This window comes from Sander vitreus, unplaced genomic scaffold, assembly GCF_031162955.1.
Source record: "Sander vitreus isolate 19-12246 unplaced genomic scaffold, sanVit1 ctg624_0, whole genome shotgun sequence".
In the NCBI taxonomy this organism is placed as follows: domain Eukaryota; kingdom Metazoa; phylum Chordata; class Actinopteri; order Perciformes; family Percidae; genus Sander; species Sander vitreus.
In genome coordinates, this window is record NW_027595715.1 from 1 (window position 1) to 19,593 (window position 19,593).

Consider the following 19,593-nt stretch of genomic DNA (forward strand, 5'->3'; position numbering starts at 1 on the left):
CTACAGGTTCAGGAGGTAGAGGTAAGCTTTTGGAACTGAATTTGAAGGTTACATACCGTTTGATGTCTGGTAGATATTATAAAACGGAAGCAAAATTCTCCAATAGATGATGAAACTAATAAAAATGCATCAGTGGATTCATTGGAGTTGTCATTAATTAAGACTTTTTTTTTCAAACTTTAAAATCTGTCACAACAGGATAAGACCCAAAGCAGCCAAAGCAAACAGGATTTGTTCCGTGATATGGGTACAAGTATAGGCAGACAGGCAGGGTCAGGTAATGGTTCTGGTGGCTCAATAGCAACGGCATAAAACATGGCAATTTTGATGAATTGGTAAGGAATAACTAGAACTGGGCCCGTATGTGAGCTGAGATGCAGGAGGGTAGGCCAGACAACTGCAGAGCAGATGAGGAAAGTGATAACAGTTGTGGAGATGGGTGATGCAGTTGGGTGATGGGGAAAGAAGGGGAAGTCTGAGGGCATCTGTCAGTCTGAATTAATACTAAACCGAGATTTACCAACAGACACCACACACACTTTAACAAACTCATGATACTGATTCCAGGCCTGGAAAGGGCCTAGAGTTAAACTGCAGGACCTGTCCTCAAACAAATCTGTAAAACGTATTCCCACACAGAGAAAATGGGGTCTTTGGTGCCCTGATGGTCTGGGGCCCTACCGACCCTCAACATAAACCACACTTTATTATTTGGGAGCTCACATCTTTTGTTATTTGTAGTCTCTTATTAGCTGAGGTTTTCCTTGATGTTGACTGACAGCAGAAGAAATGTTGTGTAACAACGGTGAAGCAATCACAGCTGCAAACAGGAACCCAAACAGGAAAACGTCCTCAGGCTTCTCTGGATCTGACTTCAACTGAATGTTCACCCACAGAACAAAAATAAAACTAATAAAAGAACAAACATTTTGTTAGTAGGTGATCTTTTGAGTGATATTTTCATCAGTTTAAAATGGTACCTGGAGGTTGTTTTCTGAGCAACAGAAATAAACATTTGAAGTCAGTTTAGTGGGATATAAGTGTATAGCTATATAGTCATGATATACACGACCACAGACTACTGATGTGTGTGTGTGTGTGTGTGTGTGTGTGTGTATATATATATATATATATATATATATACACACGTGTGTGTGTGTGTATATATATGTGTGTGTGTGTATATATATATATGTGTGTGATACTTATGCACAGTATTAATGTCTATGTATTACAGATGTGTTGTAAGAGCTTTGTTTTTTAAATCTATTTTCATATTCATGTTTAGAGCACAAAAACAATTGTGCAAAAACTTCTGAAGTGTGACAATTTAACTTTACTTCTAAAGTTTTACATTTCTCCACCAACACATATGAATACAACATTTCTCCACTGACGTATATTAAAGCTGAGTAGGCAATAGCTGTGGATATTGAAATCTACAAACTTTCTAAACATGCGCCTCTGTCTGACCGGCTTCTCTCTGGCGCTCTGGTCCTGTTGCTCACAGCTTTTAACACAGAACTCTCGGTCTGTCTGTCTCTGTCTGTCTGTGTGTCTGTTGGTCTGTCTGTCTGTCTCTATCTCTGTCTGTCTGTCTGTGGTTATGGAGATACAGCATATAAAGGGAAAGTGTAATTAATCAACAATGACCAGCTGTGTCAGTAACTCACCTGGCACTGCGCTTATGATCTCTCCCTGCAGCTGATTGCAAACCATACCCACCTCCTCATGTCCACATTGACTTGTCTGCATTTGTTCGTCCACAGAATCACGAACCTCCAGAGTTCTGGGAAGAAGCCGCCGTTGATCCTGCCTCCACAGCGCAGCGCCACGCCGCAGGGAGCTGTGCAGATGCGAATTAAGAGTTCCCAGAGCAGCGGAGAGCGCCTCAGTCAGTCCAAGTCAATGGTGCTGCAGGAGTCCGACCTCCCTCCGAAGCCTGTAAGTGCACCTAATAATCTTCATCCTAGTGGTGCAGTTCAGTTTTATGGACAGGTTCTTTCTGTCCGTAGATATCGCGGCACCGCAGGAATCAGTCTCAGCATAACGTCCTCGCTGCAGGTGCAGCTGCCTTTTCTGAACCGCTGGTGAGTCCCAAAGACTTTATGCAAATCCAGTTCAGACATTATTCGCCTCCAAAACAGTCTTCTACTCCTCCACAAAACTTCGATCTGTACTTTATCAAAAGAATTGTGTTTTCTTAATTTTATTTTCATAATTTAACTTTCATATTACATACAAAAATATCAGGACAACAACATTAGAAAATCACAAAAATGATTGTGCAGTTAAGTCAAAGTGGTTGTCATCAAAGTTGAGGAAACAGAATAGTTAAAACCATCTAATGGAATGATTATTGTGTGTGTGTGTGTGTGTGTGTGTGTGTGGGTCCAGGTGGAACTGAAAGAACATCTAAATGTGGCTAAAATCTCTGAGAGTGGGAAGAAGCAAAGGAAGAACTGGACTTTGATGTGGAGCATACTGACCTCAGACCAGCTGCTGATTTATAAAGACAGACAACAAGAAACTAGTCTGGTATTAAAATACTGAATCTAATTTATTTCTAATTAATCTACTTTATTTTGTGGTTATCTCTACTTTATGTCTTTTTGGTCTGGTGAAATGGAGCAGAGAACTCATTCTGCTGTTTTGTGTTGCACTTAGCATGGAGGGAAAAAACAGAGAGTTGTCTGAGAAAGTCAGTCAGGAGATAGTAGCCAAATGTCCCAATGACAATCTGAAGACTACAACTCTCCAGAGACAGTAAAGACAAAATTTGCGCTTTTTGGTAAATTCTTTAAACTCTGTTTACAGGCAAAAAATTAAGCCTTCAAAGATAATAGCACTGAAGCAACAGTGAAACATGGAAAAGATTGAATGATGTTTTGGGGATGGTTTGCTGCCTCCTCTGGGTGCCTTGAGTCTGTGTGTAGCATCATGACATCATCGGGAGATTACTAATGTGTCACAAAGCTTCTACGCCAGCAGGACATGTTCAAAATACACATTAAAAACGATTAAAAAGAAAATGTTAACAGTAAATGACTGTTATAAAAAAATAAAGTGGCCAACACTGAGTCCAGATGTGAATCCCATTTAAACCTGTGTAGAGATCTGAAAACAGCAGCTGGTAGATAGCTGGAGCAAACTGTGAGTCCAGAGGTGGAGGAACCTCATTGAAGCCTATTGGAAGCACTTGACAGCAGTTATTGTATAATTTTGTCTGTTTGTGTTTTTATCTGTGTTTTTGTTTTGTTTTCACTTCCACAACATATTATTGATTGTTCAAGATAAATAAAAAATCTACTCAAATTGTATATTTCACCTCTGACCCATGTGTTTAGAAACCAGGAAGTAAGCCAGATGTAGTTCAGCTGTGTGGAGCGGTTATCGAGTGGACGACGGAGAAGTCAAGCAGGAAAAACGTCTTCCAGGTAACAAAGCAACACAAACCTGTCACATGAACCTGGGCTCAGACTGAAGGCTGATGGGATGCATATATGTTATTGCACTGAAGCTGCTTTTTGTCTAAAACTTGGATGAGTCACATATTAAAGTGCTGAACCCACAGAAAAACATTTTTACTTTGGGCAAATTTAATTTAGAGATGTAAGTGACCAGAGAATGATTTACTGACTGGACCGTTACAAACACTTTTCCCCCTCGGTGCCTGATTTAACTCATGATTTTCATCCGTTCCAGATCACAACGAATACAGGAAGTGAGTACCTCCTTCAGGCTGACAGTTACTCCATCGCCAGTAAATGTTACGACGCCATCAGAAAGACCGTTGACTCTTCAGTAAGAACTTGTTACCATTTAAACTGCCTATTACTTTGAATATCAATCAATGTCTTGATTGTTTATTGAATAATAATTTACAAAATGTCCATCCCAGTTTCTGAGAGTCCAAACTTAAAATGTTTTGTTTTGTCCGACCAACTGATATAAAACTATATCTGAGACAATTGTGATTACCACCCCGGTCTTCTTCAAGATTATCAGTAAAATAACAGTAACTCTTTTTCTTTTTAGACTAAACTTCCTCTGCGGAGGTCCACCAGCACGGAGTACCTGCCCAGACACAGCTCCCTCCCTGCATACGGATCCTCCTCACCCAGCACCAAGCAACGCAACCCGGTCCACAGACGCTCCATCAGTCAGTGACTCCCCAAACACATTATTACGATATATTATTTATCTGAGGACAGCTGTAGTCTCTGTAGGTGTAGTAACAAACACAGAACATTATCACCAGACTGCAGACTCTGCAGAGCTTATAGAAACTCTCAGGATACTGTTTTGGTTCAAGGCTCTTATAGTGTTGTTTTGGGTCACAGCAGGCAGGTATTCTCAGAATAAAAACTATGCCCTTCCTGGTCAGCAGCAGACAGCAGACAGACACGGATAGTAGAGCATTTACCAGCTAAAGAGACAGCTATTTCCTCAGAAGTCGCTGGATACCAAAAACAGAGCTTAAGGAGAATGAATATTGGGTTTTATATATTACATCATTATATATATTTAATTATATAATTCGTCAGATGAACACAACTCTTAATGAATGATCATGTTGCTCCATAACTACTGGATGAGAACTGATGAGTAATTTCAGTTTGAATGTTTTTCTGCAGATATGTTCAGCAGCTCCAAGCTGAAACACAGCGCCTCCGACAGCGCCGATAAGAACGGCGTGAAGAACAGGCTTAAGAAGTTCATCACCAGACGTCCGTCCATGAAGACTCTGCAGGAGAAAGGCCTCATTAAAGGTTTCTGTTTTCTCTTGACACATCTAACATACATGTTCCCTTAAATAGCTCTCAGGTTGTTTCAATTCTCCTCTTCCATGAAGTCTGACAGTATCATACTTATTATATTGTTTCATATATATATCATGTTGCTGCAGCTCTTCTTTGAAGATCACTGATGTTTCCATTCAGTTATATATTCAGTTTGATTATTAAATATGTCATATTCATGTCTGCTGCATCATTCACACTTTAATTTCATTAAAAATCCTCTTGGAAGATTTCCACTAGAATTTAAATAAAGTTCTGATGGTTTGAATCAATTTTGGACAAATATTGTCACTGGCAGGTCACAAGGCTTTAAGTCATTAATGATTAGTCATCAAAACTTTTGTAACATTATTCATTAAACCTGCTGTAACATTAACGATTTCGCCTTAAATCTTTTGCAATATTATTATTTTATGATTTCTGTCTTAGATCGAGTTTTTCGGCTGCCATCTGTTGACTCTCTGTGAGCGTGAAGGAACCACAGTGCCGAGGTTCGTTCAGATCTGTTTGGACGCCGTTGACAAGCGAGGTATGTTCACTAACAGCTGCTGAACGGGCAGAACCAGACAGCTGGGGTGGCCATCTGCCTCCACTGGTTTGACAATAAGGAATTATAAGCTCTTTAAGATATGATGGTGCCTGACTATTAAGATTTTTGTAGGTCAAAAGAAGGATTTTAAATTGAATCCTGGATTTTACTGGAAGCCAGTAAAGAGAAACTAATACAGGAGAAATATGATCTCTTTTCTTAGTTCTTGTCAGCACACAGGCTTGTGCATTTTAAGGGACTTATTGAAGCATTAGTAATGTTATTCAAGTGTTACCTTTTAATCTACTGATTGAAGTCAGTAAGTGTTTAGTTTCATATATTCTCCATCGACTGTGTGTTTTTGGTTTTAGGTCTGGACGTTGACGGGATCTACAGAGTCAGTGGAAATCTGGCCACAATCCAGAAACTTCGCTTCATCGTTGATCAGGGTCAGTTCAACAGAAACCTTTCCTTCGATGTCTGTTCCAGTCCTGTCACCTACAAATACGTTTAAATTCTACTCATTTACCACAGGAAATATCTTTGAACAGGAAAAATAACTGCACCAAAATTATGTATCAACAAAATGAAGAAATGCTGATATGGTGCAAAATGTTCATACTGTATATATCCATGTATTGATCATTGTCTAGTACTGTTTTGTCACTCACAGCTCTTGGTTAAGGTTCAAAAGTCAAGCATGATTTAACTTTATCAACATTTAACCAAAAGCCAAAAACTAAAAATGCCTTAGTACTAGTGGTGTACTGCACATATACTATCAGTTTTAAAGTATTCAGATTTATACTTTCTGCTTCATTTTCCTGCATTAAATGATATTCCTGCCTCATACATATATATGCCAACAACATATACAAAATAAATGAAATAATTTTAAGCATGAACCTAAATTAATGAAAATAAGCTGGTTGACAGAATAATTTCATTTTGTAAGCAACAATTATTATAATTGCTTATAGATGCTCTGATGAACTTACTATGTGGTGTTTTAACTCTTGTAATACCAATGTTTTCATTTTGGGTGCTAAGTAAGAATTAACGGTCAAAATGAGTACTATAGTATTTAGGTTTCAGAGTTTTTTAAATTCAAATTTTAATGTGAAAACGGAGCCTACACAAATATAAAATATTGTAATCTAAGCACTGCTCATTAGCTACATTTAAAGATTTTTTTATTTTGGCATTTTAGGCCTTTATTTGTATAGGACAGCTTAGACTTGAAAGGGGAGAGTGAGGGGGAATGACCTGCAGCAAAGGGCCACAGACCCAAGTCGAACCCGCGGCGGCTGCATCAAGGAGTAAACCTCTACATATGGGCGCCTGCTCCACCAGGCGAGCTAACCTGGCGCCCAACTCCTTAGCTACATTTAGACAAAGAAACATGTTGCTTTCATCAGTGTACACAGATATTAATGTTTTTAATTAATGTAATCATTATTAAATGATCCTTTAAACTGTGTACACAGATATTAAGTTTTTTTTATAGATGTTATTATTATTAAATAATCCTGTATCTGGTTGTGGTCTCTCCCCTCAGAGGAGGACCTGGACCTGGACCACAGTCAGTGGGAAGACGTCCACGTCGTCACGGGAGCCCTCAAAATGTTTTTCCGCGAACTGCCAGAGCCGCTGTTTCCCTTCCGGTTCTTCCAGCCATTTGTGGAGGCCGTCAGTAAGTCAAACTTGACCAAAATAAAACGCCTCTATCTATCCCATCCTATTTGGGATTATGTTTAGATTTATCAGATATATCTATTACAGATCTTTCTGAAATTTCACAACATATCAAGTATCTGGTTTTAGACTTTTGCTACAGATTAGTTAGTTTTTTAATAATTGTAATAATAACTTTTTCTCTGTTTTTTTTCTCTGCACAGAGATTAAAGAATCCAAACACAAAGTTCAGGCTGTGAAAAAACTGATCCAGGAACTGCCCAAACCGAACCATGACACCATGAAGCTACTCTTTAGCCACCTGCACAGGTACGCCTGCACACACCTCAGACACACCTGCACAGGTACGCCTGCACACACCTCAGACACACCTGCACAGGTACGCCTGCACATACCTCAAACACACCTGCACAGGTACGCCTGCACACACCTCAGACACACCTGCACAGGTACACCTGCACACACCTCAGACACACCTGCACAGGTACGCCTGCACACACCTCAAACACACCTGCACAGGTACGCCTGCACATACCTCAAACACACCTGCACAGGTACGCCTGCACATACCTCAAACACACCTTAACCATAACTGGAATAACTAAGAAAGTAAGAAGAACAAGTAGTCAACACATTTAAAACTAACCAGTTATAATAGTCACTGGAAAACCTGCAGTTTGGTCCTTTCAGTCACTTAAAGTATCAGCTGTTCATTATAGGGTTGCTGGTTTGATTCCCTGTGCCTCCTGTCCACACGCTAACACTGCCCCTCAAATATAAATCACGTAGATTTAAATGTCACATTTTAAAGTTCATAGGTGGAGTTTAAAGTTTTGTTAGGGTTAGTATATGTATATAAAATATGTTATAATTTATGTTGGGGTGTTCACTTTTTCAACTAAATAATAATAAAAGTTCTTGTTGATACACATCTTACTCGGAGGAGACTGGCGATGGCATTCATAGTGCAGTTAGCCTAAACGCTGTATGTTTTCATGTTTCCCTTTAGTTTTGGTTGCTTCTGTTGTTTTTCAGAGTCCTGGGTTTCTCAAGGAAAAACCTGATGTCCACTCAGGGAATCGGCATTGTGTTTGGCCCAACGTTGATGTGGCCCGAGCTGGACACGGGAAACATGGCGGTCAACATGGTCTACCAGAACCAGATTGTGGAGTTCATCCTCATCGAGAGCCGAGAAATCTTCAACCTGGACAGGAAGTGAAGGGTCCTGAGGTGGACCTGCTCACCTGACAGACTCACATTTACAAATCAAAGCTATGAATAACTGAGTCCCTTCAGCAGTGTTTAAACAGAAATGGAAGCAGCGCCTGGTTTTGGCTGGACTATAAAAAATAAACGACAGTCAGAAATGTTTTTGAAGAACATATTTTTTTAATTTACATGAATAAATAATTAATACATTATTGAATTTAAATGTCAGTGACTTTTACCTCACAGAGTGGATTAAACAATGTTTGGTTTCAACATTCCTTTTGTTTGAGATCCAGAAATATACACAAACCCAAATATCTGGAATAATACTTCAATATTCATCAGTTACAATGCAGCAGACATTTTGTCTGTCTGCTCTGCTCGCTGTGCCTCAGTAGCAGTACAACCTACAGACCACCAGGCGGCGGTAGCAACCAGGGATTTTAACCAGGATATTGCTGGGCTGCACACACATTTACATAGACTGTACATCAACACCAGCCAGGTTTTATGTAACTGTCTATTGTCTGTCATTCTGATGTGACATCATGTTTGTGGACTTCTGTTCAAGTGTCAGGCAACTGGTTAGCTTTTCACATCTTCATCATCCCATGATTCCTCCTGTTCTCTAGAGGTGTTATAGCTGGTTTTTACTGGTCGGCGCTCTCCTCTCTACTTTCAGTCTCCATAGTGCAGCTAAGCCTCTCACCTACGCCACATAGGCTTCCAGGCTGCTGCGAGATGCTCAGTCAGACTTATTGTGTTTAGTAGTGATTGTAATATATAACTATCTAATAAGCTGGAGACAAAACCTTTTCTACTGCACATAGATCATAAACCATGAAATATAAAAACAACACATTTAAATCAGTTGAGAACTGTAAATATTACAGTGTTTTTTAATCAGAAAGACAGAAGCTCCCCTGTTTTACCTATTTATAGGCCGGTCCTGTTGGCCCACTGAGTGCTATCCCTACCACTTCCTGCTGGTCTGCAGGCTGTGGATCTGCTGACGAGTGGAACAGACACATCCCCACACACATTTGCAGATTAAAAATATAATCTAAAAAAACTGGTACAACTTGTTCACCACTAATAACTAAAAGAGCAAAAGCATGAAGATGGTTTTCTCCACTTTAAATATCTTAGTGTGTAATATAAATACACTTATACAGATATGCACTGTTGTCTCCGTTAGGAACTGTAAAGTATTTCAGGAATTGTACACTTTTATAGTTAAATCTTTAAAAGAGACTAAACATAAGACATGATTCAAATAAATTAAGTTTATTACAAAACAATGACAGACTTGTAACCCTTTCCTTAGCACTATCCTATATTATTTTCATAAATATACACCACAATATCTGTAACTAATTCATAAATTTCACTTATGCTAAATATGTTTCCCTCGTGACTGATTTCTGTAGCAGTAGGTTTGTAAAACACATTTTGTTCTGTATTTATCATTTGGTATCACTCCTCAATCTTATAATTCTGGCACTTAATGTCAATGTTTTTATTCATAAAGTCCAATTAAACAATCACAAATCTGCCTCAAGGGGCTTTACAATCTAAACATCTGTCCTAAGACCCTCGATTCAGATAATGTCAATGCTAACACTTTATTATGACCCCCAATTTCACAGCCGCTCCTAACTTCTGCTTACAACCATCAGTTCAGGACACAGGCAACATACTGCATGATACACAACAACTGCACCACACTTTAATAGAACATAAAGTCCACAGACAGACGGACACTGTGGGTCTAAAGACTCTGTGCTTCTCAGAAACATGTTCATGATGCTATTAGATTATTTAGTTTGATAGAACATAAAGTCCACAGACAGACGGACACTGTGGGTCTAAAGACTCGGCTTCTGTGTTCATGATGCTTTCAGATAAATCCAGTTACAACAGCAGCAGTTCAACACTGTTTTACAATGCAGAAATATTACACAGATAGAAACAATGATACAAATAAAAATCCATAAATCTATAGAAACAGCTCTGTAATAAGTTTGAATTATATAAAAAAAACACGATATCAGTGTGACAAAACATTGAGTCCAGGAAAAATAAAAACACCATGAAATGTTAAGAATAAAATACTTTATATCATTATAAAGTTTAAAACAAATCACGAGATAGGGTAACTTAAATCAACTACAGTATTATTTGTATTTATTGTATTTAAAGATATTATAAATATGGCTTAAACAATAAAAATATCATACGTGACTTGTTATTTTAAAACATTAGAGCCCCTACAATGGGAAAGTCTAAATGTTGTAAGAATAATAAATGGTGTTATAATTATAATAATATTAAAGTGTTACCTCTTTATTCTTAATGTGACATTTATTGTAACAAATACAACTATGTCTCGTCATAAAACGTTTGTAAAATTACAATTTTTGTTCTCTACGTTCCGTATCAATGTTTTACTCTTCAAATCACAGATCTTAAATTTTCCTAAAAGTGAAAATAAAGTAGTACATTACTATAAATTCTTCATGATATTTCTTTATTTTAATCACTCCTAACTGTTCATGTATTTATTTTCCTGGTGTGAAACAGTTTTCAGACAAACTGTTTTATCTTTTATCAGTCTAAATGTTTAAGACATTTCACTAAAAAACTGATGTAAACATTCAACCACAGACGATTTGATTCCAACATTTCGTAAACTGTGTTTCATACATGAATCGCTCCATACAGCTGATACATAAATACTGTGCAGTAAATACTACAATAATACTAAATATTGAATAAAGTTACCTAGGTGACCATAAACGTCAGCTTTTATCCTAATAAGAGACTATAGAAAACAAATGTCCAAATTATAACTTTTTATTGAGATCTAGGTCAAGACTTTCACTTTTTAATACTGGATTGTTATTTATAAGTAAATATTAGATATGACATCTTAAATATGACTGGAAATTGAGTCACTGATTTAGGCTTAAAATTAAGTTAAAGTCAACTATATTCAGCACATTAAAGGTTAGTCAGCCAGAAAGATTATTGTGCTATAATTGTGGCCTAAAAAGCTGAAATGTTGACTCAATATCTTATAATTTCCCTGCAGAACTTTCAATTTTATCACTTCAAACTTTAAGAACTCCTTTGAACATGTAATGTATCCCGAGATCAGAAAGACAACATTAGTCTACATTAATGTCGAACATTCAGATAGAAACTCTGAATTAACTTATTAAACTTGTTATATAACAGATGAAACTGCATTAATGCGGTCAGACAAACAGACTCGGAGCACCAGAGCTGACGACAGAGTCAGAGGAGGACAGAAAGCACTTGTTGGCAGTTAAAGTGGAATGGCTGTTAAAGTGGAGTGGCTGTTAAGGTGGAAAGGCTGTTAAGATGGAAAGGCTGTTAAGGTGGAATGTTGTGGAAACATGGAGTCTGGTTCCAGTAAAGGCAGAGTGGTGAGAGCAGGAAAGTTCGGAAATTCAAAGATCCACAGGAAAGGAAAATGATCCGGAGTTGTCTGCGCCCTGTGAAGAAAGGAAGAGATAAACCTTTATTTATATAGACTGATGTTAACAAAACTGATCCTCAAACTGTTTATTCAGGGTTTCAACATGACATACTAACATATACAGTAATCGCATCAGGAAGCTTCCAAACCTTAAAGACGAGACAAGGGGGCCAAAAGAGTTGGTTTTTTTTAATTTATTTTTATTGTAGGCTACTTTTTGTTTTAAAGTTTCACCAGATGGTTAGAGTGGAGGGCAGCAAGATATATTTTGCGTTTTTGTATTGTGGGACACATGGGAAAAAAACGAGTTTTAGAGTTTTGAAAATGCACGTGAACGCCTGCTGAAGTTGGAACAACTGAAAAAATTTGGAAAGATTTTGGAGTTGACTTCTTGACTTGACATCATCATCATGGCGACACATAGATGGTTTATTAAAGCTAAGAAACTTTTAATTAATTCATATTAAAGTTTGCTCTTTACTCTGCTGCCATAAGACTTGTCCATGTTTGTGATTGGACCACTAACAATGCAAACCCTTTCATGTGAACGCAGTCTCGGCTAGACTAACAAAACCTGGTTGGTTACCGAGTTGATAACCACGCCGTGTGATCGCTTAGCATGACTGCGGTTGTTAGTGGGTTAGTGGGCTGCAACTCTCAGTTCTTTTAAATCAAGGCTGAAGACCTATCTTTTTGATGTTGCTCTTTAAATAAGCATTGTTGACACTGTATAACAATCTATATAAACATATAAAGAGAAATTCCTATAACAAATAATAGAATTGAATTTATGATTATTCCCGTGACATTCTTTTGCAGAAACGGACATATCTCTGATTATTTCTCTGATGCAGGCATGACAATAGTTGACAGAAGAGACAGACGTTGGGCTGGTCAAAAAGTTAGTCGAAGTAACTAACTAATTTAGGCAGAAGGCCTAAAAAGAAAAAAATAGTCTATAAACACTCTGAGCGAGTTCTTGACTATTTAGAGACAGACTGCAGAAGAAATAAAATAGTTTAAGAACACATTCTGGACTATTAAGAGATTTTTGTCTGCAGGGCTGTACCGGGTTTTACAAGGTTTGAGAAGAAAAGAACTAAGCTTTGCGGTGACGACCACATCGAAAATGATAAGAGTATACTAAAGGAAAAAGCTTCTGTAACTATGGGGAATGAAACCTCAAAGCCATGAGAAGCATCTGGACCCATAGTGGGTGAGATGGTTAGAAAATATGGACCGGACTGCTGGAGATATCTGTCATATTGGTCAAAAAGATTTGGCTCTCCAAAAACTGGATCACTGAGTCCAGGAGAGTTATTTTATCTGCTTTTATGTATTTAACTGTTTTACCTGCTCTTCAATGTTTAATTTCTTATACTGCACTGTAACTTTTTTTTCTCGTATTTTATCTGTTTTTTTTAATTTTTTAATCTGTTTTCATGTAAATCTGTTTTTAATTTTTTAATCTGTTTTCATGTAAAGCACTTTGAATTGCCCTGTTGCTGAAATGTGCTATACAAATAAAGCTGCCTTGCCTTGCCTTGCCTAGTGAAGCCATATAACGAGAAGATATCCTGGGTATGTAGGACAGGCCTCTGTTGTGGTTGATGTTGTGTTACTGCTGCTGTTGTTGTTGTTGTTGTTGAGTTTGTTGTGACTCACCTGTAGCTTACTTGCTTTGGCTCTGATGGGGTTGTTGTTGTTGAGTTTGCTGCGGTTGTTGAGGTGGTTTCTGTCGGGGAGAGTGATGGCGTGGACTGGACGCCAACCCCACTCCTCGGACAGCCGGTCTAATGGACGGAGAGGAGGACGGGTGCTGATGATGCTGATGTCCGGCTCTGATTGGCTTGGCTACATGGACACAGATGAGTCAGCTGTCAGCTGTTAGTGTTGTACCTGATTCATCTGACACATCAAACTGCTGCTGGATTCTGGATAGACCCTTTACGTTGTTATTCCTGATCTTTCCTCTAGCGCCACCCTCAGGTTAAATCTGACTCATCAGTATGTTTAGTTAAACATTTCCTCACCTATCTGAGCAGAGTGTCCTCTCCTGGAGACATTCTTGGAGCGTACAGCCTCTTTGATGCGGTCCACTTCCTGTTGGTAGCGTTTGCGGTCCCTCATGGCCGACTCCTTGGCGTCTCTCAAGGCGGCTTCCAGAGCTTTCACTCGCTCTGCTGTGGCCCGTAGACGCTTCTCCAACTTAGGTAGCTCACAGCGAAGGTCAGCGTTATCCCGCACCAGCTGACGAACACAAGGTTATTACACTGAGACTTTTAGGTCTTGTTCTCAGACAAAAGCAAAGCCTAACTTTACTTTAAATGTTAACAAACTAAGATACATGTTCTGCCCTCATCCATAAATAGTCATGAATCTTTAAGAGTACTTATTTTTCTTTATGAATTAAGTGGATGTGAGTTGAAGCAGCTGCACTGTAAATGTTTGACCAATCAGCGACAGTTATCCCTGAGAACCCCACCCCAAAGGTTTGTGTACTTTCAGAAAGTACTACCCTCCATCAGGGACTGTTGGGGGTAAGAAATCCCTGAAAAAAGTCCCCAGAACTAAATTTAGACCCTGGTCCCTACAGCGGTCAGAAGGTTCCTAGTTCTGGAAAATGTTTGTGCGGTGGACAGGAAGCTCATGGTGGGCAGGTTTGAGTAAACAGGTGTGAATGTTTCCCTGTGGTGTTTTCACTGACCTGTTTGTGGACCTTGCTGAGCTGCTCTAGGTTATTTTCCAAAAAGATGATCCTCTGTCTCTGAGCCAGACTGCCGCCGGCCTCATCACAGTCATTTTCTGTACTCTGTTTAAAGAAGAAGCAAGAAAACCTTCAAGCTGATGTTCATGATTCATGTTTATGACTGAACCCAGATTGACATCCACCAAACATCTTATGATCCTTTAAATCCTTTAAACTTCTCACAAACTGACTCTGCTAAAGCCTTTGTTTTACATGTAGACACCTGTCAAAGTGTCAGGATGCACCACTGTCCTGTTTCCCACCGCCATCAAACATCAGCTCTGTAGAGAAGCAGGAATCACACCTTGACAGATGGAACACCTGCAGAGTGTCCTTTGGATATTTGGTCCTTTAGATGGTTGTTCTGAAGCTAAATACTTGTACAGATTTTTTGAGATCATGTTCTCTGTGAAGTTTTGTACATTTTGTTATTGATGGATTTGGCACTAAAACTCTGGAAAGAAGTTCTGACCGATGGTTTTCTTACATTCGTGACTCGAGTGCCGAGGTCCTGGATGAAAACCTTTCGAAGGTTGTTCAGCGTCTGCAGCTCTTTGGCCTGTTAGAGGAAACACAATAAATCCTCTGATCTCATATGTGTCGCTGCTGCAGGTCAAAACAAAACTCATCCACATACCACAGTCTCCTCCAGACCCTTCAGGTCCTCTTTGGCTTGTTCTCTCTTCTCATTCAGAAACCTGGATTACACAAACAGAGTCTGAATAAAACAACATGACACATATTATCCTTTTGACCAAATGTGAACCGATGCTTGCTTTTTTTTAGACATTTCTGTTTTTAGACCAACTATTACACCTCAGGCAATAGGAAAGACTTTTTAGAGCTATTTTTAACTTTTCTTTAATTTCCAGTGTTTCCTCTCAGGATTGTCTGTATTGAATTGAAATAAAAACATGTTTATGGAAACACAATAACTGAGCATGGGAAATGTGAGGACGTTTGTGTAAAAGCAGCAGAGGTGAGTCTACAGTGAGCACAACAGGACAAACTTACACTAGTTTCTGAAGTTTCTGGTCTTTGTTCTGATCCTCAGTTTTCAGTCTGTCAAAGTCGGACTGAAGCTTCCTGTTCTCGAGCTGCAGAGCCTGATTCACACTGAAATAACACAAACAACGCATTTATTCAAGCTCCATTACTGACCCGGCTTTGTACAATCTCAACAATTAAGGTCATCAAAGTAAAAAATGAGATTCAAGATTCAACAAAAGGCTTTACTTTTTGTTGACTGAAACAATCAAAGGACTTAAACATGACTGAAACAACTAAATCATAATCACGTAAATCCCCTGTGTTTCATTAATAAAGAGATAAAAAAAGAATATAATAAGTTATAATGAATAACATACTCTTTGAGCTGGTCGACATGTCTCTGCTTGTGCTCGATCTCGTCTCGGAGACGACTCAGCTGTTTGGAATGAACTTCTCTGTGGTTCTCCATCTGTTCCTCCAGGGTTCTCTACAAAACACAGCAGGAACAGTTTTACTTCACATGTCTCTGAAGATGGTTGATCACACTCCTTTCTCTGTCTTTTGAACGTTTATATGGAAGAACTCTGGTGTGTGATTTCGTTGACTGACCAAAAACAATGATGATGATGTTTACCTTCATCTCGACAGCGTCCTTCAGTCTGCTCATGTGTTCTTTCTCTTTGTCCATGACCGTCACCTCATGCATTTGATCTGTGGTCGGACACACACGCACAAAATCACAAACACACACACACACACACACACACACACACACACACACACACACACACACGCACAAAATCACAAACACATGCACACACACAGACACACAATTTGTATGTTATTTATAAGTTTGAAATCTATATATTATATATATATATGATCACCAATTGTCTCAAATCTGTTGAACTGTTTGATGTCAACGGACAGCCAATCAGAGAGCAGTGTTTCCTGTAACCATGGTGATGCTGTCAGAGAGCAGTGTGTAATTTAATTGTTGCTTTTAAATTTTCCTGTATAATAAATTAAATGAATGTTTCCTGTAACCATAGTGACGGTGTCTAACCTTGAGCATGCAGTTTGGCGATCTCCTCCATCAGAGCGTCCTGACTCTCCTCCAGCTTCCTCTTCTTCTGCTCCAACTTCTGCAGGTCGTCTGTCAGAGACGAGATCTTCGCCTGAAGCTGAAACAAATATCACACACACACACACACACACACACACACACACATATATATATATACACACATATATAGTATAGTATTAACAGAACACACAGGAAAATTTATGAACAAAGACACAATATTCACCTGCAGCTGAGACAACAAATTGTCAATCAGTTTTCATTAGCGTTAGAGTTAGGTCATTTGCATAATTGATTAATATTTTCTCTTGCTAATGTTATATATGTACACAGTTAAAAGCCATGTTTATCATTAGGAACACTGGTTTATGTTAGCTGACGTTAGCTTTTCTGTGTTGCCAAATCTGGAGAGAGTTTGGTCCTGGGACAGAAACAGGTCTGGAACAAAGTTAATTTCCTCCTGATGTATCCATCTGAAAAATGCCATTTTAGTGTCAGAATGTTCTGGAGATATGTGGCTTGTGAGGACCTGCTGCTGGTCTCCTAAAGAGGCATGAACACACAGACAGGAAGTTACTCTGAGACAGGAAGTGGCTCTGAGACAGGAAGTTACTCTGAGTCTCTGGTTCAGTCTGTTACCTAGAAGACAGCTGTGATTAACTTTAGTCTGTTACCTGAGAGACGGGTTTAGTCTGTTACCTGGGAGACGGGTTGAGTCTGTTACCAGGGACACAGGTTGAGTCTGTTACCTGGGAGACGAGCAGCTGGCAGCTGTTGAGCTCTGTCTCGTTGGCCTCCATCCTGCAGATGTTCTCCGTCAGGTTGGTGTCCAGCTGTTTGCTGCGGGTCACCAGAGATTTGACCTCAGACTTGAGTTTACTGATGTAAAGACGAGCTGTAGTGAACTCCTCCTCCATCACTCCGCTCGTCTCCGTCATCTGAAGACAAACAGAGACATGCTGACAGGGTTAGAGACATGTTGGCAGGTCTCCGTCATCTGAGGACAGACAGAGACATGCTGACAGGTCCACAGTTTTTAGAGAAAATGATCGAGAAAATAATTGGCACATTGATCAATAATGGAAATAATGGTCAGTTGCAGCTCTAAAGCCTCTGAGTTCAGTTAATGCATTCAATTATTCATTCAGTCATCAACAGATAACATTAGCGTGTACATAAGCAACAGAAGTTCATATTTTTCGTATGTTTAACGTACCAAGAGAAACGTTGAATGCCTGCACACATTTAGGAGTCAGCACTTCACATGCTGACAGGCGTAAAGTGAGTATGATGTGTGAAACGTGAACAGGAGAAGAGTTTGAGTCTTACAGCTTTGAGCTCGGTGGTGCTGAGGATGCTGCCGATGTCACTGAGGTCTCTGAGCAGCAGACTGATGATCTCTGCAGACCTTTTCTTCTGATGAGAACTGACCTCCTGCAGTGTAGAAAACTCCCTCTGAACCGCCTCCAGACGCACCTGCAGACACCAGACAGAACAAGAGCTGATAGCTACGAAACATACACAGCGCAGACAGAGGAAGAGGATCCTACCATTCTACTGTCGAAATATACAACCATCCAACTATTCAACTGTCCAGCTATCGAACCGTCCAACTGCCCAACTATCCAACTATCCATCAATCCAGCCATCCAACTATCCAACCGTCCAACTATCCAACCATCCAACTATCTTTTTTCCCGTGAACTTACAGTTTTGTGTGCGAGCTCCTCGTTCAGCTGCTCATTGCAGCGGTTCTTGGTCTCCACTTCCTGGCTCTTGTGGTCGTAGTTGACGGCAAGCTCCTCCAGCGCCTGCAGCACCTCCTTTACCTCCTCTTTGGCCGAGTCGCTGTCCCTGTGCAGCCGCGACAGCTCCTCCTGCACACGGTCGTAGTCCTGTCGGCCGGACGCCAGCAGCTGATGAAGGGAGGATAGATGTTGTATTGATAAACATTAGCAGCTGAAAAAGGGAGGGAAGCTCTTACATCGATAGACGTTAGCAGCGGATAAAAGGAGGGAAGATGTTACATCGATAGACGGTAGATCTACAGAACTTCAGCAGAGGTTTGGGTTAGGGTTAACATATGTTAGCATGTGTTAGCATGTTATCTACAGAACTACAGCAGAGGTTTGTTGTGACTCACCTCCTCCTGGTCTATCAGCTGCTGTTTGAGTTTCTCGGCCGTCTGACTGTGATGGTTGATCTCATCGTCCTGAAACATAAGTCAGCTGATTCTTAATGTTTCACAGACTCAAACAGAGCAGATGGGTGTGAACTGGTGCAGGGACGACTCACCTTATCATCCAGCTGGTGGTACAGGTCAGTGATGAGCGTCTCATACTGTGTCTTCTCTTCATCCAACAGAGGAACAGGGGGCGGGGCAGAGCTGTCAATCACTGCTGCCATCTCGCTGCTGCTGCTCTTTTTGTTTCTGCTGCTCAGCTGCTCCTCCACAGGTACAACATCACCTGGAGAGGTTAACAGAGGTTCAACTTTATAGGAAATGTACTTTGACGTTCCTCTGACAACCAGAGAAATCCATCTAACTGCTTTAATTCCTCTGGAAACTGAGAGCTGTTAGCAGTTGATCTGTAAAGCCCAGTTCAAACCAAAGATGCACTACGAGACAAAAGCATTTTAGAACGTTGCAGGAAAAGTTTCAGCAGTCTGAAGCGGCCTGTCAGCTGGTCAAGTCTCCAGAGGCTCGTTTTAGAACGTAATTTTTTCTGTTTACCTTTCCTCCAGCGTTTAAGCTCGTTCTCAAGTTTCTGGATCACGATATTCAGACTCCTGTTCTTATCTTTCTCCTTCTCGTACTTCTTCTTCCACTCCTCAGCCGTCAGCTCCAGGTTAACAGACACAGTGTTTTTTATGGTTTTAGCTCTGAAACCCCAAAACAACACAGGAAGTGGTTTTAACAAACACTCAGAGTGTCTGCTGGACAGGGCCATGCACAGGTACAGGCTAATGTTGCCGGGCAACAGCACATTATCCCTGATTAGCTGAGCTACCCCTCTGGAGAAAACCCCC

The 19,593-nt window shown here is 39.8% G+C and overlaps 2 protein-coding genes across 2 annotated transcripts; one reads left to right on the forward strand and one right to left on the reverse strand.

Annotated features, from left to right (window-relative positions):
* The first annotated feature begins 1,716 nt into the window (after positions 1 to 1,716).
* arhgap15 (Rho GTPase activating protein 15) lies at positions 1,717 to 8,452 on the forward strand. Its single transcript, XM_078245593.1, is given in 13 exon segments — positions 1,717 to 1,944; positions 2,016 to 2,090; positions 2,398 to 2,538; positions 3,348 to 3,437; positions 3,706 to 3,804; positions 4,039 to 4,162; positions 4,638 to 4,772; positions 5,232 to 5,239; positions 5,241 to 5,331; positions 5,703 to 5,780; positions 6,890 to 7,024; positions 7,230 to 7,335; positions 8,062 to 8,452. Coding segments are annotated over 13 exon segments (1,479 nt in total). The 5' UTR covers positions 1,717 to 1,731; the 3' UTR covers positions 8,246 to 8,452.
* A 126-nt stretch (positions 8,453 to 8,578) lies between these two features.
* On the reverse strand, positions 8,579 to 19,514 carry LOC144514607 (kinesin heavy chain-like). The gene is made up of 16 exons (XM_078245592.1): positions 19,298 to 19,514; positions 18,859 to 19,031; positions 18,707 to 18,775; positions 18,273 to 18,479; positions 17,893 to 18,039; positions 17,313 to 17,501; positions 16,546 to 16,663; positions 16,114 to 16,190; positions 15,857 to 15,966; positions 15,504 to 15,605; positions 15,127 to 15,187; positions 14,977 to 15,048; positions 14,448 to 14,552; positions 13,774 to 13,990; positions 13,406 to 13,594; positions 8,579 to 11,756 (listed from the first exon to the last, which is right to left on the reverse strand). The coding sequence occupies exons 1-15, from the start codon at positions 19,512 to 19,514 to the stop codon at positions 13,413 to 13,415; spliced, it is 2,046 nt and encodes a 681-aa protein (XP_078101718.1). The 3' UTR covers positions 8,579 to 11,756; positions 13,406 to 13,412.
* Between the last annotated feature and the right edge of the window lie 79 nt (positions 19,515 to 19,593).